General features: G+C 35.1%; 1 protein-coding gene across 1 annotated transcript; it reads right to left on the minus strand.

The window, feature by feature from the left end:
• Positions 1 to 15,561: 15,561 nt before the first annotated feature.
• On the minus strand, positions 15,562 to 16,488 carry LOC138384934 (olfactory receptor 4A15-like). The gene has a single exon (XM_069470576.1). It carries the CDS (start codon positions 16,486 to 16,488, stop codon positions 15,562 to 15,564), a length of 927 nt encoding a protein of 308 aa, XP_069326677.1.
• Between the last annotated feature and the right edge of the window lie 5,840 nt (positions 16,489 to 22,328).

Genomic DNA, 22,328 nt, shown 5'->3' on the forward strand with positions numbered 1-22,328 from the left:
CTCTCCACTTCCTTTATCCAGGGTTTTCTAAGAGCAATACCATTTTAGAATTAAAATATTCATTAGATATAAACAACCCCTTCTTTTTGTCAGATGAAAGGGATATTTTAAATGTTAAAACTTTGAAAATGGAAACTATAGTGTGCCCATTGTTTATGATCACAAGATTTATGATTTTAAAATGTTTACAAGGTAATTGTCCAAAAGGCATTAAGTTGTCCCAGATTGAATACTAGAGCAGAAAAGGACAGAAATTGAAAAATTAGTACAATGTGAATAAAGTGTGATATTTAGTTAATAGTAATATGTCAATGTTGATGTAATAGTCTGGACAAAAATACACATGGTAATGTAAGATGGTAATAGTAAGGGAAACTGAGTAGTATACAGGAACTCTCCATAGTATCTTAGCAACTTTTCCATTAATCTACAATTACTCCCAAGAAAAAGTTAATTAAAAACAAAAGAAATTATTCAATTTGTGCTAGTAAAAAGCTAGCAATCCCAGCTTCATCCTCTACTAGTCATGTGTCATTAAGCAAACCACCATGCCTCAGCCTCCTCTACTGTAAAATAGTCACACTTGTTCAAGCTGCCTGACTCATGAAAGTAAGACAGACAATGATTATTAATGTGTTTTGTAAAGTAGAAATCAAATATTGATGTCAGTATTATTTTTAAGTACAATTTCCCTACAGACATAAAATGGTTTGGAAAATTGAATCAGTCATAAGAATATATGTATTTTACATCATGCTATTTTTCAATTATACCCATTCTAAAATTGCAATGAAACTGCTTTATCCATGTAATCCTTTTGAAAAAAATATTATTAAATAATTTCAGAATCATCAACATGTTTGTGTTTTTTATACAAGGAACCCCAACTCTAAAAATTTATTCTGAAGGCGAAATGAAATGAGGAAGTTTTATAATGAAAGGTTGTGCCATGTCATTTATAATAGTGAAACTTCAGAAACAACTAAAATATTCAATATTAGGAAGTTTATCTAATGAGGCTATTAGAAATTAATATCACATGGTGCTTTAAACAAAACACTAATAATATGAAGATATAGAAGGTGAAGCATCTTTACAATATGAGTGAGAAAAACAGAATAAAAATTGTAATAACTCTGCTCATTTATACAGATATTTAAATATAATTTTATAATCTAGAAGGAAACATAAAAATTATAGTGACTTTTTATTTCCAATGTATATATTATTAGGATATTTAAAATTAAACAAGTTTAAAACACACAATGGCATATTTTTGGCCATCTAAATAGTTCAGAACATGGAGGTGGAGATTAGGGATAATTCATTTGAAAAGATGGAATGAACATGCTAACATTACACAGAATCGTACGTTAAAATTATAAACTTTTGTATACTCTTCATAAACAGCCATACCATGGGGCCAGCTCTCCCTGTCCTTTATGTACTCATTTTGATATTGATGTTAAATTGAAATTGTTCTATGATTATCAGCTTATTCTGCCCATCCATATTCTTCCTAGAAGCTACCATAGTCTTTCCTTTCCTGACAGCCACACCCTCAATGTGCTGTGGCTGCACCTCAGATTTTTCATGTCCGCTCAAAGCATCTTTTACAGCTGTGACCTCGGGAAGTTGACCTCCTCATGCCCACTATCCACATTGCCTACTATTTCTTTCCCATCAGTTTTTGCAAAAAAACTAAATCTAGCATCATTCATTCCAAAAACAATGGAATCTGTTTCAAGGTTAAAATATATATAACATTCAGAATTATAACAGGAATAAGTAGTAATGTTTATGTTATATTTCAAGCAGTAAATTTTACATGCATTTTATTTACATATGTGGGCATTTCAGTCACATTTGCATACTTTTTTTTGGAATAAATATTGTTATTACAAAGAAAAAGAATAAATTAAAATCCTGTTCGTAATTATCCTCCCTGTTAAGTCCCTTAAATCCACAATACTTTTGATCCAGGTTTATTATTCAGCAACAAAAGATTTATTCTGTGCCTGTCTAGCAAAGCATATTCCTTTCCCTGGAAATCTGAGAACTATGTTCTCCTCCAATTTCAGATTTTCGGATCCTTTCTGTCCCCTCAATGTTGCTCTATAAATTTACCTAAATCTCTCAACTTTTATAGTCTTACTGTTTCTAGAATTTGGAAATAAAAACTTTCTCTGTTCCACTGGTGTCCTTCCTGATGGATGCCTGGACCTTTTTTCCCACTGTCTCAGTGATTTAGCTCATTTTAAGGAAGGGCCAAAGCCATGACAACTATCCCTAAATTACTTACATTTTTCCTGAACAATGTTGAGGCAGGTACCTAATCTATTTGTAACCTCAAATGTGCTTAGGGAAAATAAAGTGGACATATTTAGCATCAGAAGACTGCACTCTGTGATGAGAGTCATGATTTCTTACACTTAATGTCCTTGCCTGTGCTATTTGTTAGGGTGTCACTGTGGAAAAAGTAAATGCTGTATTCTTTTTCTTTTTTTTTTATTTCAGAGCATTACAGGGGCACAAACATTTTGGTTATAAGACACTTGCACTTGAATGTTTATAGCAGCACAATTCACAATCTCAAAGATGTGGAAATAACCCAAATGCCCACCAATACATGAGTGGATTAATAAAATGTGGTATATGTATACTATACAGTACTCCTCAGTCATAAAAAAAAATACTGAACTGATACTTTTTTACTAACCTGAATGGAACTGCAGACCACTCTGCTGTATTCTGTATCAATAACTCTGTAAATGGAAGCACTTGAACTTACCATGTTACAGCAGTGTTGTTTAAATAGCCTCAGAAAATTCTACTTTTTAATCTAAAACATCAGGATGGGGAGAGCAACAGAGGATAAATTAGAATATTTTAGAAAGAATAAATAAAATGCTATTGGAGAAGAAGGACAAAAATATGCACTTGTTGCATTTCTAAGTTATTCAGATTTAACTTGAATATGAAAGGCTGAAGATAGGTCTAATTTCATTAGACTTGAAGTAATTAGGAGCTCCTACCCCCTCCCCCATTAAGTAAACAGGAATTTGCATTTTAACATCTATTGTTCATTGGACACCTTATGTATCAAGTGCTGTTCTATGGACTCCACATGTATTATTTTATTTGTTTCCACATCCTTTCAGCTTGGTAATGTTATTATCCTCCTTAAGTATGAGCAGTCTAAGAGCCAGAAAGGTTATGTAACTAGCCCAAGTGTGCACAGTTCTTAAGTGATAGGGTCATGGATTACATTACACTTTATAGCCAGACTACAACACCCACACTTTGAAGCAGTACATCACAATTTGAAATCCTCTCTGAAAATGCAAAAATGTGAATTATAAACTCACCATTTATCCGTTCATTGAAAATTCTGGTGATGGTCATCTCCTATTCTCCATGGAGAAAAATGCATTTCATGGCTGGCCAAAAAGTGAAGGTTGTTTCCAACCCTTCCTTCTACATCTAAGAGAGACGGGAAGAGCATCTCTGCCAGAGGAGGTAGAGAATGTCCCTTGCTGCTTACCAAGTGCCATCTTCTACATGGTTTAAGGAAAAATAAATAAACAAAAGTTTCACTGTGCTTTCCCACTGCAAATTAAAGACTTTTCCCTGAGAGGTCAGGAGTCTGTAGAATTGCTTCTCAGCTTCCCCCACAAGGTTTGGAAATTTCCCATGAGTATGATTTTCCAAATACAATTTTATGTGGATTGTCTTACTCAAGTGGTTGGAAAACTTTTATGCCTCTGATGAATTAGAGTGGTTTTTTTTTTTTCTTTTTTTCTTTTTTAAGTTCTCCTGCGTTTCTTTTTGAAGATGCTTTCATTTTCCTTGATGTTCAGGACCAGGTCACTGTGTATACTGTGATGGAATATGCAGTGCCTCTGCAGAATTAGAGCAATTGTACTTACTAAATAAAAGAGCTGAGTTCTGGGATAAGACAGCATGAATCCATAAGGACAATGTACGTTGTTTGGGACCAGGGTAGCAATGAGTGCTTGTTTAAGGGGAACAGTTTATGTGTAAGTATGCAAAGATTTGTAGGTTAATCAAAATTTTCTTTTTTCCTCTCAGAAACTGATCTTGAGATTCCAAGACTTTAAAACTAAAAGCACCGTTTGTAGAGATTAATGGATTTTTTCTCTATTTATTTTATTTGAGAAGAAGATATGTCATGTCTGTTTAAGAAAAAAATGTAGCATTGAGACTGAAACCTGAAGGATGACTTTAACTTAGCTCATCAGTCCCAGGAACCACACCAATTTATTGCCATATACAGTCTTCAAACATTCTATCCCACTTATTTATATGTCTATTTACATCCCACAGAAAAATGCAAAATTGAAGTGATTTAAGGCCCAGAAACACCATCACATCAATTGTCTGTGGAATTAAGACAAAAGTGTTATTTTCTTTTAAATGAAATTGTATATGTGTGTCCTGACACAGAAGAATCACCTTATATGGACCACAGTCCTAGTCAGGGTGATATTTTAGAAATATCACTCAGCAACAAGACTTCAGAAATTCATTCTGGGACTCTGGTTCTTACTTCAAGCCACAGTTAGCATCTTCTACTTCATTCTATGCCTTTCTTGGCTTATCATTTGTTTCTGTTAAAAGACAACTGTACTTGTATGTTTATAGCAGCAGAATTCACAATTGCAAAGATGTGGAAATAATCCAAGTGCTCATCAATACATGAGTGGATTAATAAAGTGTGGTATAGGTATACCATGGAGTACTACTCAGCCATAAAAAGTGATGGACTAATACTTCTTGTATTAATTTGGATGGAACTTGGGTCCATTCTTGTAAGTGAAGTATCACAAGAGTGGAAAAAACAAACAGCACATGTATTCACCATTAAATTGGAACTAATTGATTAACACTTATGTGCACATATGGAAATAACATTCATCAGAAACAAAGCAGGAGGGAGGAAGGAGGAGTGGATGGGTAAATTCCCACCTAATGGGTACAATGCACACTATCTTGGGGATAGACACACTTATAACTTTGACTCAAACGGTACTAAAGGAATTTATGTAACCAAAACTTTTGTACCGCATAATATTCTGAAATATAAAAAAAGAATAAAAATAAAAGACATGCAAAAAAGACAAATTAGGGCAGATAATAGAAGAAATATTATTTTTGTGTCATTGTGAAAAAAATAGGCTTAATTTTTTTTTAAATTTATATCAGAAAACAGAAAGAGACAGAGAGAGCCAGAGCCAAGGAGGAGAATCACCAGGTAGGGGCTTAGTAATTTGCCCTTCCAGAATTTATCCAATATTCTACTCATCCTACTGATTAAAATTCCATTTTCAACATTTATTAAATTACAAAATTTATACTAAGTTTCCAAATATAGATGTCTCAATTTCTGGGCAAATTCTTCTGTAACTTATAATTTTTTGTTACTCAGCCCTTACCAAAACTTTTACAAACTGAAGTTTTAAGAAATATTCTGATATCCATTGGATCTAGTCTTCCACCTCTATGCTTCTCACATTCTCTAATTACCAAGGGCTGATATTCAACACAGGCCCACATCCATGTACATTTGAGAATTGGCTTATCAATTTATGTGAAAAAGTGTTTTGTCATTGGGGAGGAAGGGATGGGCAGGTATTAATTCATCACAAAATTATTATCTGTAAAATTAAGACCTCTCCTGGGGTGAGCAGAGTCTGTCTAATATTTTTTTTACTGTAGTTCTGTTTACATAATCAATTTGATGTAAAAAAATAAACAATTTGACTGAAGAGTAATGAGTCAGTTTCAGGTGTAGTGATTTATTGATTGAGAATTACAACTGTGAGCAGAAAGGAGGCACCTAGGTATTTGTGTGGTGTCCAATCTGTCTTTCTATTCAGGTCCAGAAACTATCTCTTCTTATTGTCTTCAGATCCTGCTTCTGTTGAAATAATGACTCTGAAATTCCTTAGTACTATTTATTTAATGGTATTTTCCTTCATTACTCATAATGCTTTATTTTTTATTGGGCTTCCCATGAATACTGGCTTCCAGTGACTCTCTCAAAGATACTCTCTTAATAATGATCACAGAGACAAATCTGATGAATAAAGTATACAGGAAAACGTGAGTAATTCTTTTCTTGTTCATGTGAAATCTCTCTTCCACACACTACCAGGAGGGAGGACAGATGAAACACCAGACTGAGGATAAAGAAAAGTGATTCGGCTCATGCAAGGCACATCCCTCGTCACAGATGGCTTAAGAACAACACAGGAGCACAATGTGTTACCATATCCAATGGAATCAAGAGAGAATGCCAATTAGTATCAAATATTGGAGTAGGGGATATGGAGATAAAGGTAGGGAGAGTAGGTGAGAGGCAACTAAAATAATCCAGGTGAAAGATGATGGTAGCTTGGAACTAGGTGACAACTCTAGAATGACTAGAAGTGATTCAATTTGGGATATACATGAAGGTTGAGTCAGTAGAATTTCCTAATAGACTGGATATGGGATATGAGATACAGAGATCAAATGTGTCATCAGCTGAGCTAGCAAGTGTTGTGAGAGAGTAGGTTTGGAAATGGGGGTAGAACGAAGAGTATATCTTTAGACTTGTTCATTTGAGAGACCTATTAGTCATTCAGGTGGCAGTGGCTTGAAAGAATTTGGATTTCCAGATCTTAACCTCAAAAAAATCTGGGCAGGAGATATTTATTTGAGAATCTTGGTCATGTTAGGAGAGTACGTCCATGAAAACTGGGTTAAAAGTTGCTACTGGATTTCATAAAATGAGAAAAGAGCAATGACTATAGAATTTAATGATACAGGGGTCATTGGTGTCCTAGATAGCAATTCACTAGTTTAATAACATGTCTGACAATGTGTGGGGTGTAAGGAAGTTCCCTATCCATAATGAAGGAGACAAAATGAGCACATATGAAACAATGGATTTGTGATACAAGTTCCAGCATGGAAAAATATCAATATGCTCTACAGATTTCAAAGAATATGAAATTAGGTAGATCTTGACTTGAGAGAGAATTTAGAAAATTCTAAATTTATAAATTTGCTACTTATAAAATGAGCAAGAAGGGCAACAGCATTAGCAAGGTATGAAGACAGAAAAGCAAGGTGTACATAGTTGAAACCTATGGAATTTGACATCACAAAAACTTAGGTTATATGACAGATCTTCCCGGGATATAATTAACTAGAGGATAGACACTCTCTCGTAATCTCAGTTGCTTTTCTCAGAGTACATATTAAACATATTAAATGCCTAGCATTATGGTTTAAATTTTAATGTCTAAACTCATAGATATTAAAATATAATAATATAGTAACTTAAATTATATTTAAATATTTATTAAACATTATAATGTTTTTCATGTTGCTTATATCTCATAAAGTTAGTCACATACACCCCTACTGGCTCTAGGTGCAAGGTGCCTTGCGTACATGCACACAAGTAGACTGGCAATAAGAGCTATCTTTTCCCAGGTAATATTCCTGATTTTCCACATTACAGTTAGTTCTTACGTGTGAGTAGTTATTACATGACAGACAACCTCTCTGTGCCCCAGTTTCATTTTCTATCAAATGGAAAACTAATGTTACCTGTCTCCAAATGTTTTTGTAAGGATTAAATGGTTTTATCAATGTAAAAGGCTTAGATCAGTATCCTCATTTCTTTTCCCGGACGTGGAGAATGATACTGAGCACAAACTACCTTCAAGCAGGCCCCCCACCTCTGCATGGATCCCACAGACATGTGCTTAGGAACATTGCTACTAAGTGCTCAGTTGGTCAGCATGGTAACAGCTTAGTACTCCCCAACACACAGCAGGATGTAAGTTTTTGAATTGCCTTTAATAGGCAAGTCTTCCAAAACCATTTCCTAAAACAGCCTGCAGTTCTAACCAAAAGCAAAATAGGTTAAATAAAACATAAGGATTTTCATTGTTATTTTTATAAATTAGGAAAGTAAAGCACAGCCCATGAAAAATATATATAGTGACAAAAAGTTTAAAGTCAAAGGATCGCTGCCAACCATAAGCACTAGTGATGGATAAAATTAGCTTGATTTAATCATTATGCAAGTATACATTCCTCAGAACATCACACTGTAGCCCATACATATATATAATTATTGTCAATTAAAAATTAAAAAATAAAAAACACTTTAGTGCATAATCTTTAGAAGGTCACTTGTATATATATTTTATATGTACAATCATTTATGTATTTTACTTTATATAAAAGTATAGAGAACATGATGAATAAAATTTTATTTTTATTTCTTTTAGAGACAGAGTCTCACTCTGTCACGCAGGCTGGAGTGCAGTGGCACGATCATAGCTCACTGGGCTGAAGCAATCCTCCTACCTCAGCCCCCTGAGCAGCTAGGACTATAGGTACATGCCACCACACCTGTCTAATTATTTTCTTCTTTTCTTTTCTTTCTTTCTTTTTTTTTTTTTTTTTTTTTGCAGAGATGGGGTCTTGCTGTGTTGCCTAGGCTGGTAACAAACTCCTGAGCTCAAGTGATACTCTCTCCTTGGCTTCCCAAAATGCTGAAATTATTGGCCTGAGCCACTGTACACAGTCTGAAATTCTAATCTAATAGTTTCATGGGCATTATCTCATGAGAGAGTTTATAAATTTCTTTCTTTTTAATTGCCGCATGTTATACCATTTTATGGTTGCATCATAATTCCTTTAACCAGCCTATTTTTGCTTGACATTGTACTGTTTCCAATATGCTGCCATACACAATGATGGTGCAATGAACATTACTTTACAGACATCTTTACTCACAGATTTTTTTTTTTATTTCAGAATATTATGGGGGTACAAACATTTTGGTCACATAAATTGCCTTTGCACTGCCCCAGGCAAAGCTACAAGGGTGTCCATTGTCTAGACAGCACATATCAAACCTGTTAGGTATGAATTTACCCATCACCTCCTCCCCACTCCCACTTGCCCGATCCCAGATGAATGTTATTTCTATATGTGCATATAAGTGTTGATCCTTCAGTTACAATGTAATGGTGAGCACTTGTGTTTGTTTTTCCATTCTTGTGATACTTCATTTAGAAGAATGGGTTCCAGTTCCATCCAGATTATTACAAGAGGTATTAGTTCATCACTTTTTATGGCTGAGTAGTATACCATAGTATGGTATACCTATACCACATTTTATTAATCCACTCATGTATTGAGGGGAACTTGGGTTGTTTCGATGTCTTTGCACTGATTTAAATATTTGTTGTAGAAATTCCTAGAAATGTCATCATGAAGTAAAAACAATTCACATGCTTAATAAAAACAAAAATCTGTACCAGATTTTATTCCCATCCGTAGTATATTAAAGAGTAATTGTCCACATAGACTTACTAATACTAAATATTATTAGTCTTGATTATATGTACCAAATGATAAGGTGAAAAATTATATTTCATTTTAATTTACCTTAATTCAGTTATTCATAAAATTGTGTGATAGCAGAAACAATATGTGTATTATTGGTCTTAAATCTAAATTAAAATCAGAATAAGATCTATATAGAAATATGTCTATATACAGTTATCCATATCATGGTAATGATAATTTTTAAAATCTTTCCTAGTATTACAGGTTTATATAATTCATAAAAGTATCTATTTTGGCTTCTTTTATGTATTTATTTTTTTAATTTCAGAATATTGTGTACCACCCAAGTCAAAGCTACAAGTATGCCCATTCCCCAGACAGTGCACACTGCACCCCTTAGGTGTGAAGTTACCGATCCCCTCTGACCCCTCACCTCCTTGGTCCCCGATGATTGTTACTTCCATATGTGCACATGAGTGTTGATCGATTTGTACCAATTTAATGGTGAGTGTCGTGATGTTTGTTTTCCCAATCTGTGATACTTCACTTAGAAGAATGGGCTCCAGCTCCATCCAGGATAATATAAGAGGTATTAGTTTACCATTTTTTTTTTTTATGGCTGAGTAGTACTTAATACATTAGTTAGCACCTGCTACGTACCAGACATTTTGGTAGTATATGTTTATATATGTTTTATCATTTAATCCTCACATCTGGAAAAGATGTGGCGCATTTTTTTTGGCGTGAAAAAAGAAAATAATTAATTTACTAAAGACTATACAGTTGGTATGTTATAGAGTCAGGATCTGGCCAGGAAGTTCACTTTATAGCTCATGTGTGTATCTGGCATCTGAATTTCTTATGGAGCTAAACAATTTCTTCAATAAAATCTTGAATTGTAAGAAGATGATAGTAATGTGTCTAGCACGGGCCCCTGGGTTGCCATTTCTAATAAGGAATCAGTGGCCCGTGTCCTCGGAAGGTCTGTAACCTGAGCACATGTATCATCAATAGCCTGCATCTCTAATTAAGGGCTTTCAAAGGATTATTACTGTTCATAAGTCTTCTTAATTCAGTTGCTTTCCTTAAGAGATTAGTGGGGACAGAATTATCTACAGGAGCACTTTTATAGGATGAAAATTGCTACACCACTGTAGGTACAAAAATTAATGCTTTCTTGGAATGCTCCTGGACGGAGAGGGCTTAGTCCCTGTACAACTTCCCTTGATATCACCGCCCTCTCCCCAGCAAATCATCAGCATCAAACTCAGCATGAACGCAGCTGCTCACAAATAAATGTGTGTTTACATTGATAAATATGTTTACAATACAATTCATCTTTGCATTAAAAATGAAAGCCAGAATTTGAAGTATCATTAACTAATTAAAACAGACAGGGAAATACCACATAACTTCTTTCTCTAAAACAATTAGTAGAAAAATAAAGATGAAAGGAAGTTGGTACAAGAGGAAAGCAGAAATACATATACTCTCTCTATATGCATATATATAAACACAAAGAGATAGATGGAATCAAATGAAAGAAGAGAAACAGATGATCTCTGTAAAACCATTCTAGATGTACGAGCTATTTCTGTTCCTCCTCTTCCTAAGAGCACATCTCTGCAACATACATACTCCTATTTGCTAATCTTAATTATCTGGCTAGAAGCCAAAAGGAAGACACTTAATTTCTGATTACTTGCCAAAAGAGATTAAAACAAATCAACCTAGAAATTGTTGATAGTTCAAGTCTCTTCATCCTGGGAGCACAATGTGTGTATATAGATAAAATGAACAAGTGAATTAATGACACATTTTAAATATAATAGAATTTGCACGTATTTAAGTGATTTGATTATTTCAACAATTTCAAAATAGTAGCTTAAATTAATAGGAGGATGTTTAATGCTCAAATAAATTCTTAAGGCCACCTCTATGACACACTAGAGCTTCAAAGTTAAGTCAGGATCGGCACAAGGAACATATCATCTAATCATTGAATGGGGAGTTATTTGATAGGACTAGAGTTTCTAATGATTTTAACAAAACATTGAAAACACATGTGCCGAGTGTCCCAGGACTTAAATAAGAAACAACCTTTGCGGTTGGCAGAGGAACTTAAATTTCTTTTCCATAGGAAAAGTTGCGGAAAATGATAGCCAGCTAAGCTGTTTACAAAATCATTCATGGGTCTGTGCCTGCCATTTGGCTGTATTTTGAGCTTAATTTGTAAGCAGTTTCCAATCTACCTTTTAGAAGAAACATCATTAATAAGATGGTCTCCTTTGGGTAATGGACCTGGGCTATAAGAGGGCAAAGTGCCATTTTCAAACGGCACAGAATTCCACAATGTGCAGACTTACATCATTCCAACCGCATCCCTTTGAGGCTGTGTCTCTACTGACTGAGGAGCTCATCACAGTACCAGGGAATTCCCATCCACCCTGCAGTGATTGGGTTTTCCCAGGGGCAGAGCTCCACTGGAGCCAGGCCAAGCTGATGCACCACAGGCACAAATCCAGGTCATGGTCTTATCCATTCAAAGATTTCCTGCACGTCTAAGCTCTGTTTGTCAGTGACACATGATCCCGCTGCCTGATCACACAAATGAAGAAAAGGGACTAGGACTCATTTTGGCCACCTACAAATATCAGGACCAAGTTTTTCTGACATGTAGTCTGGTGCTCCCTTCACTTTTCAGACAATTATCAAAATTGTGTCATCTAACTGCAGGGTAGCTGCTGTTATTAAGGATTAAAAAATGGACCTCAGCCAGAAAAAAATAAAAACTAAATTACTTCTCACTCCATGATACTTAAATAACATGTTTTCAATTTAGAAATATTATAAGCCACATAAGTGGTTTACTTAAGAATTATTTCCTTTGATTTACCATGTAGAGTAATGATTCCCAATTTCTTTCCATATACCTTACAAACCATTTCCTAAAGCAGTTTTCAAAGGGGATACCAGATTCAAGAACTAAATGTACAACCATATTTTTAATAGTGAAACTATTTTACGGGTAAAATTAAATATTTTCTGTTGTAAAAAAATTCATTTAATCGCCACTGATTATTTTTAGTCTAATAAATTGTCGCTTTTCTAACATGTAATCAAACATATTTTATATACTAAATCATAATTAAATATGAGTCCCAAGATATCCTATATTGAAAATATCATAGCATATGGAGTAAGCACATTTGGGCTCATGGATTATGTACATATTCTGTGATTTATTAATAGTTATTTGACCTGTTGATCCTCCATATTTCTGTAAAATAGGAACATTACGTGTCAGTTTTATAAAGTTGTTGTAATCATGTGAGGATCTTTAAAAATTTCTCATAGGTTTAATACAATTAATTTTTCTAATCACTGACAACTTTTACTCAGTAGAAGAAACTCAATACATTTTTAATTATAAGATATATCAAGTGTGTGCCAAGAGAGTATTGGCAAGATCTTTTTTCTAAATTATAACATTAATATATTCCACACTGTCCTAGATACCAGTAGACAATACTGCTTAAATATAGTGGCGCATTATACAACTCTGCAATTAGAAAAGAAGTTTTTTTTATTTGCTGAAAAAAAATAGGGGTTCTTATATAAAAATTCCCATTCTCCTGATACCTTTTGATATGTTTGGGGTTTTTTTTTATATCAGCATATTATGACGGTACAAAAGTTTAGGTTACGTATATTGCCCTTTCCTCCCCCTCCCCCCACCGAGTCAGAGCTTCAAGTGTGATATGTTTGAAAGAGCATCAAATTTGGATCTAGATCAATGCAGATCGGAACATGAGATCTATTTCTGACATTGGGCTGGCAACTTAACTTTTTTGAATTTTGTTTTCTTCAGCTGTAAAATTGAAATATCATGATAGTACCTACTTTGCAAAAGTGCTGTGAGAGTTGAGTAAGAGATGAGGAAAAGGCTTTAAAGTAATGAAATATAAAATTGAAAAGATCATGATGGAAATACAATCTTCATATTAGATCATTTGTTATCTGAAATTGCATTCCTGTTTAATAACATTCTGAATGCATTTTTTATCTCTGCATTCCTTACTGTGTAGATAACCGGATTTAACATGGGAGTGACAAGAGTATGAAACACTGCTATGGCTTTATCCATGGTAAAGGTGGCTACTGGTTGCAGATACAAAAAATACGGGCACAAAGAATAAAATAACAACTGTGATGTGGGAGCCACACGTAGAAAGAGCATTTTTCCTCCCCACAGAGCTGTGAGTCTTCAAGAAGCACAGGATGAACACATATGATATCAACAATGACACAAAGGTGATCACAGGGATTACTCCACCATCGGCAGCAACCAGGAGACCAACAAGGAAAGTTACAGTTGTATCAGGCGGAAAATGTGTCAGGGGGAAAATGTATTGGGGGAAAATGTGACACATGAAGTGATCCGTGATGTTGGGACCACAGAATGAGAGCCAGAAAGTAACTAAAATCTGCCCAATAGAGTGGAGAAAACTACTGTCCAACATCCCCCAACCAGGAGGCAGCACATGCGTGATGGCTCATCATGGTCACGTAGTGCAGAGGTCTACAGATGGCCACGTATCTGTAGATAGGCCATGACCACCAGGAGAACAATCTCTAAAGCACCTAAGAAATGTTCAACGAAGAGCTGTGACATGCAGCCATTGAAGGGGATAGCTTTTGTCTCAGAGAGCAAGCCAGCTAGCATTTTAGGGATTATGGAGGAGGAATAGTGTGCATCTATCAAAGAGAAGAAAACCAGGAAGAAATGCATTGGGGAGTCCAAAGTCTGGCTACAGATTATGGTAACCACAATGAGCCGGTTTCCTACAACAGTGACAATGTAGGTGATAAGTAACACCAAAAATAGAATTCTCTGCATTTGAGGATTCAGTGTCAGACTCATCAGAATGAATCCAGTCACATTCATTCTGATTTCTTTTATTGCAATGCTGATGGCAAATTCAGAAATGGTGGATTAACCTGTAAAAAGAAAATTCTTAATGGAAAAGGCACTATCTATTTTGGGTTTTCAGATAAGCCAAAGGCATTTTAACAATAGAAACTATTTTCTTTCATGGGATGCCAGAAGAGAAGAAACATGCTTTCTTTTTCTATTTTATAAAAGGAAATAAGAATTAATATTTGAAGCTCTCTAATTCAGCTTCTTTTGAGGATACTGAATTCCCAGTTGCGGTTGGACATCCAGGCAGAGAGAATTCACCTGTAAAAATTCTGACTCCTTCTCAGCCAGTAAGAAATGTTAGAAAACTCCTCCTTAAATATATTTTTAAAAACTACTTCAGAACTCTTGGTTTGGATTCTGCACACTGTTGATATACAGATTAATTGTAATTCAGCCCCCTCCCTTGTTCTATTTAAATGCTCTTTAAATTACCTTCAGAAAAGAGGGCTCTGTCTGTCTTGTTCTCCTTTTTATGCCCAGCACTTGGTTCAGTGTCTGACTCACAAAGGTATTCAATAAATATTGATTGAGTAAATAAATAAGTCAGAAGACTCTACTTATTTCCTGTGGGTTTCTTTTTTTTTTTTTTCAAGTAACTCCAAAAAGGAGTGTTCACAATCTTACTTAGAAAAGAATTGAATAAACTTTCGGAAAGTAAACTATGTATAATGCTTTCACCCTTTGGATCTACTCTCACTCTTTTCCACCTTGGGTGGTTGTTTTCAAGGTCAGCTTTAACCAGCTGCCTTACCTCTGGCCAAGGTGGATGCTAGCGATCAGGGAGGGGAGGAAAGGATGACAGGGTATTTATTTGGTTGGTTCCCTCCTTTGGCTTGTCAGTGGCTTGGGTGCCTTTAATTAAGACTCCAGCCCTTTGGGAAGAAAAAAGAAAAATTTAAGTATTTTTCTTAAATAAGAACTTGAAATAAAAGTAAAAATTGTTGTCCACCAATGAATCTTAACACAGTATGATTGCATAAACAGTATAAGGGAGTAATTAAACTTATGCAATTCTCTTGGTCTCTAAGGGGTTTAGCATATTCCATTTCAAAAAATATTAATTTATATGGCTGTTTCAGAATAAATAGGCTAAGTAACCAAAAAGAATGATAACAAAATGGAGTCATTGATAGTGAAACTATTCCTTGCTTCTGTGAAAAAATGAATGTCATGTTCTGCCATTAGGGATACAGCCCTCATTCAACTAAGGTAACTTTTTTACTCCACAGTTTCCTCATGGCATTTTTCATTTCTGCATTCCTCAGGGTGTAGATTAGGGGGTTCAGCATGGGAGTTATGAAAGTTAAAACCACAGTCATGAATTTATCAATGGGGAGGGTAGAATTGGACCTTGCATATAGGAAGATACAGGGGACAAAGAATAAAATGACCACAGTGATGTGGGACGCACAGGTGTACAAGGCTTTGCGTTTCCCTTCCAAACTCTGAGCCTTCAGAGAGTGTAATATGACCCCATAGGAAAGGAGGAGAATGAAGAAAGTGACAGTACAAATGGCCCCTCCATTAGCCATCATGGAGAGTCCAATGAGGTAGGTGTTGGTGCAAGCAAGTTCCAACAAGGGATACATATCACACACGAAGTTGTCAATGACATTGGGGCCGCAAAAAGGGAGCTGATAAATAAAAAGAAATTGAATTAATGAATGAAGAAAGCCTCCAATCCAGGCCACCAACAGCATGAGAACACACCTCTGCCGATTCATGATGATCAAATAATGAAGCGGTTTACAGATGGCCACGTAGCGGTCATAGGCCATCACCACCAAAAGAATGACTTCTGCACCAGCAAATAAATGATCTATAAACACTTGGGTCATACAAGCCTGAAAGGAAATGGTCATTTTCTCAGAAAGCAAGTCTGTGATCATTTTGGGAGCAATGGTGGTCGAATAGACAGTATCTATAAATGATAAATAAGCCAGAAAAAAGTACATGGGGGAACCCAGGGACGGGCTGGCCGCGACGGTCACTACGATGAGCAGGTTGCCCAGAACCGTCACAATGTAGATGAGTAAGAACAAGATAAACAGAACTTTCCGCCCCGTAGGGTTCTGTGTGAGCCCCAGGAGGATAAATTCAGTCACATTGTTCCTCTTTCCCATGTTCTTCTAAAGATATTGAACTCAGGTGTCAGAGCCTGCAATAAAAGGGCGGATAATGAATTTGAGATGATCGCAAGCTGCATGTCAAAAGTGTAAAGCCTTAGTCAACAGTGTTTCCCCACAGGGCCTCACACAGGGTAGCTCATTAGAAAATACGTGTGTGGAACGTCCTTCCTCAACTACCATCTGCATTTTCACAAATTTTTTGCTTCAGCTGCAGTGATGAAACTTCAGCATTGTAACTGGAAGGTATATAGGAGCAGATACATCTCTGAGATAATCTACTGAAATCAGGACGGCTGCTTTCTCCAGAGTACCTCTCATAAATACTGCATTTTCGATATTATGTTTTTTTCTTGAGGGTTTCTTGGCTCTTTAAAATCTACCATGCAAACAATCTCATATGTTTGGGCTTTACAGATATAAAGTAATACCCAGCACATGGAACATAAAATTATAGACTGATGTTCGGACATTTTCCTTTCTGAAATTTTTTAGTATCATTCAAATAGCTCCCGTCATCTAGGAATAACTCACTCACAGCAATGAAAAAACCAGGCACATTATGAGTACTCATTGAACACTTACTATAATTAAAGTGAATTTCAAAGCTCAGGAGAGAGCAAGTGATTGGAGATAGTTGTATCAAATTCTTACCAGCCGTGAAAGTCCAATGAAGGCAATGTTTTGTTTTAAAACACACACACACACACACACACAAAACCATACACACACTAAATTGCCATTTATTGCAATCTAGGCTTTTAAGGAAAAAAAATTGATAAGACAACTCAAAGTGGATGCGCACTGTACACACATTTTCCCCACTTTTAAATTTTGTTTGGAATTCATTATTTTTTAACCATGATCAATTCAGAATGTCAAAAATAAAGATTTTTGGAAAAATCATGGTATAGTAGAAAGAATGCTCAAAATCTGTAAATATTGATTTTGATGTTAGCGAACTTGGGAAAATCATGTCCTGCGTTACGTTCCTTATTGGAAATGTAATAATTTTTCTAGATAAAGTTTCTGTGTTCTTATCATTGATAAATTTATCATAAATTACATGATGTCATTTATGCTGGTAGATCATTTTTATACTAATCATTATGATTTAGCATATGCCAAAGGTTATTTGATTTTCTAAAATAATTAATACATGAGTTATTTTGTTCATTAGTTCTTGGCTAACTGAGTTCATACTGAATACAAGACATTCATTCTACCTTGAACAAAGTAGATAAACTGCTGGGTCCTTCAGATGTGAACCAGGGGCAATTTTATGTATAACACGTGCAACTTTGTATTAACATAATTATTTTAAATATGCTCCATTCTAGTGTTTCCTTTTGTTAATGGTCATTTGTGAAGGTCAGGAGATCATTCTATCCTTTGTGCCTCTAGGTGAGCCAAGTTACACTCAAGCATGAGAGGGAGAACAAAAGTGTGGACAGAAGGAAAATAAAAGATAACTGGGAAAAGGCAGATAGAAACCAGCAAAGGCCATAAGCTGAATGAAACAGGCTTTAATATGGGCAAGCATTTTTGTTGCAGGGTCTGAAAGAGTTGAGAAAAGAGGAATTTCAGATTCCTGAAGTTGTCAGTGAGGTGGTGGCCTGGAAGGTAACAGCATTAGTACCATCACTTGCTTCTCAGGAATCGTTATATTTCTGGGTAAAAAAAAAAAATCCAAATTTAAACTTTAGGATGGATCAATAGGAAAGACCAGCTGCCTAAAGAATAAGTGCCATCACTGGGGCTTCTCATATTTAATTGCGTATGCACATAATTAAATGTCCTCACAATTATGAAGCTATATCTGCATTTATAATGGAAAATAAATACTCACTGTTCGTAGGAGCTGTCTGAGCATTCAAGAGATAACTTCCAGCAGGACTATGTCTCTTACTCACCCCTCAAGTATTTATAAGACTTACTTGTGTATAACACTGTAAGTTCTTAGGCAATATTTCCTACTAAAAACATCTTAGCATTATTATTACTCTAAACTATCAAAAATTATCAATCTGTCTGAATGATACAAAATTTTATACTTAATCAATGCTGAATTTTATGAAAAAATATATCTGATTCAAACATCTGTAAGGTTCTTCAAATTTCTTAACATAATAAATGAGAACAAATAAATCATTAAGAAATGCTCAAAAAATGTTAATCCATGGTACATATCCCACATGACAATTAAAATAACATAAATCAAGTAGATCTATATTATGCCAAACTCAATGACATAAGATAAAAATCACTTATACACTATGTGATTTTTTAGTTTTCATCAAGACCCTATTGAAACATATGATCAGAATCAATACCTAAATGTTTCTCTTTAACTTTCTTTACAGTAAAAACTGTTTCCTATGTAAACAATAGCTTTATTAAATAATTGAGCATTGATGCAGGAGGGATTTGAGGTGCTAATAAACATCTAATCAGTTCATCAGATTGTTTTCTAAACAAGATAAATTTTAAAGTAATATCACATTTTCCAAGTGAATATTTTCATAATAAAGTAAAAATACCATCTCTAACACCTGCTTGTGGATAAATGGGCTTTTCTGACAAAAAAAGAAAGCAATAATCTGAGGAGTTAAATTGCCAATCTCATATGCAGTCATGGTCAGTTTTGTTTTGTTTTTCTTTGTAACTTTGCAAGGGTAGGCTGGTATGCCTGCATTACTATAGTTTTGGAGAGCTCAGGTTCCAAATTCTGGTTTGGAATTTGAGCTTCAGAACACATATACAGCAAATGTGTGTCCTTGGCTAAATTATTCAACATCATCTGTGTAATGAGAATGATAATAGCACCTAACATAGAGGGTGGTTTTAAGGATTAAATAGGACAATGCAAATAAAGCTCACCAAAATTTTCTGGCAAATAGTAAACACTAAATAAACTCAAGATACTACTTACTATTATTTGTTTCCCCTTGTAATTTTAGTGCCACATTTTTGCAAGTGATATTACATAAATTTCTCCAAAGTCCACTCTCCTCTCTATCCAAGGAAGCATTCCCTATGGGATGGATGGATTCGTCATTATTGTGCACAGTTATGGAGGTTGTCCTTTCCATTCGCACTCACAGTACTGCATGGAAATTCACTGTCTCTCTCCATACCTCTTTTCCTTCTTTAAAGTGTATGGGTAAAACTAAACTTAATCTGAGGGACCTTTTTGTAAAGGTGCATACTGTGGTGTTTAATAGTTCCATTCACTATAGCTTAAGACCTTAAAACTTCCTGGGGACAGCAGATGGTGACAAGCATTTTACTTCCTCTGTTCTCGGTGCCTTCGCACCACCATTGCTGCTGCTGCTGCTGCTGCTCTCACTTTCTCCACTGCTGATCCTGCCACCAGCAATGTCCTCCACCACTTCTCTCACTTCCCATCTCCCCTGTCCCAAAGCAGCCTCAGAAAACCAGCAGTGTTTCCAACCCCCCAAGGCTTGTGTTCAGGCTACCAGACCTCCACAGGTAATCACCTATGTGAGGTCCTTTGCAATTTTTTCCCAACTTTATTGAGAATAATTGACAAATAATTGTATGTAGTATTAAAAAAGGAGAAGAGATCAATGTAATTAACCCACAGGCAGAAATAGATGTAGGCATTTTCCTTAAGGTTCTATAGATCTTTTACCTAACAAATTTCATAACCTCTATTTCCACAGAAACTAAAATATTCTTTCTAATAGGGCATAAGTGCAGGTTCATGAATTTAATGAGTAACTTGATTTCCCAGAACAGGATTACACATTTTGTAAAAAGGGACAATAAATTTATATATCAAGATGTTATTTTGGGCATATGAAGAAAAGAATAGAAATAAGAGACTGGAATAAATATTTGTACATCTATGTTCATAGCAGCAACTCAAGTGTCCATCAATTAATGAATTAATAAGCAAATGGTGGTATTATCTACGATGGGATATTAATCAGCCTTAAAAATGTATAAATTGTGATACATGCCCCAACATGGGTGAACCTTGAAGACATGCTGAGTGAGCTATGAAGGAAACCAGACACAAAAGAAAAATATTCCAGGTGCCACTTTTACGAGGCACCTGGAATAGTCCTATTCATAGAGACAGAAAGTGCAACAGTGGTTACCGGTGGTTAAAGGGAGGGGAGAATGGGGAATTATTGTTTAATGGGTACACAGTTTCAGTGTAGAATGATGAAAATTTTTGGAGATAGTGATGATGGTTGCACAACAGTGTGTTATGGATCTTTTACAAAAATGAAAAAAATCCACAGAAATAAAACATTTACAGAGAACCAGAACATTTAAAAATACATACACAGTGTACAATTTATAAAGAGCTATAGTAATACTTACTATTAACATTCATGTATTAATATATACAATAAATAATTGTTGGGTTCTCAAACTTATGTAAAGCAATCTAACAGAAGTTATTGTGAAGACAGTCTATATGTCACATTATATTGCTATATTGTGTTATTCATTTTCTCTATTTCAGCTTACATTTAAACAAATCTACTAAAAATTTTTGGGAAAACTATGGCCATTGCACTCTTCTAATAAGAATGTGTATAAAAGGAAGGAAATGTATGTGCTGTCTTATTCTTAGAGATTCTGGCAAAAAACATTTGAGAGCAAATGATAAAATCTTCTGAAGAAATATACATAAATCATTCAAAGTAAGCCATTTTGCTAGTATTATAATAGCAGTGAAGAGTTTTTAGAAATATGTTACCTGGGTTTTATATTTCATCTTCGGTCACTTGTTACAAAGCCAGGCTTCTGCAATTTTATCTTAGGCCCTAGAAGATGACAGCTTATTTTGATAGCAGACAAGTCAGAATTGCCACCATATCAATCCAGATGTGACTATGAAGAAAAGAAAAGGGCACACTCAGTTACTGCAGCTGTAAATGCCTTGTCACACAGGGATATATCTCTTTGTACCTGCACAAAGAATGACCATTTATTTCAACTTTCAAAAACATTTTACAGTTTGGATTGTGAAATTATCCGTAATTACCTTTGAGAATAAACAGTTGATATGACTGATGAATCATCAAATTTGAAAGCTGCCAGGAATATGTACCAAGAATTAAACAAACTTAAAATTTCACCGATCTAAATAATTGGAACAAAACTTTTAAACTATTTTTAATCAATAGTGCACAAAACTGGAAAATCTGAAAAATGAGCTTTGTTTTGGATATTTCTAAAGCATTTGCATGACAGCTTCAATATGATTCATGTCTAGTAAGGTAATGGCTTTTATTAATATTTCATAACTTGATGGTAAAATTAATACCTAAGGAGAAATCTTCTCCCAGGTAAGGAAAGACATTATTGGGCACTTACCAATAAACAGCAAAATACTTCATTGAGTTGTTCATACTGTTTATTCCCAGGGCCACGTCCAAATTAAATCCACTGAGGAATCATGCCCCAGAGAAGTGAGACCTCTCTCCCACATGTTCCTCCCAGTGCATCGTATATTTCTAGATTCTCCTCCTGGACAATAACTTTAAAATAATTAATTGTTTAAGAAGATTGAGGATGAGTCTCCAGTCCCTTCTGGCTTGCAGGGTTTCATTTGAGAAGTCTGCAGTTAGTCTGATAGATTTTCCTTTGTAGGTTATCTGTTGTTTTTGTCTTACTGTGCAAAGGATTTCCACTGTGCAAAGGTTTACTTTGGCCAGTCTGATAATTATGTGACATGGTGATTGCCTCTTTACCTTGAGTCTCCCAGGAATTCTGAATATCTGAATATCTAGTTTTCTTGCCAGGCCAGGCATATTTTCTCTAGTATTCCAAGAAATAGATTTTCCAGCCCTTGT

Source organism: Eulemur rufifrons, chromosome 6 (genome assembly GCF_041146395.1).
Source record: "Eulemur rufifrons isolate Redbay chromosome 6, OSU_ERuf_1, whole genome shotgun sequence".
Classification (NCBI taxonomy): domain Eukaryota; kingdom Metazoa; phylum Chordata; class Mammalia; order Primates; family Lemuridae; genus Eulemur; species Eulemur rufifrons.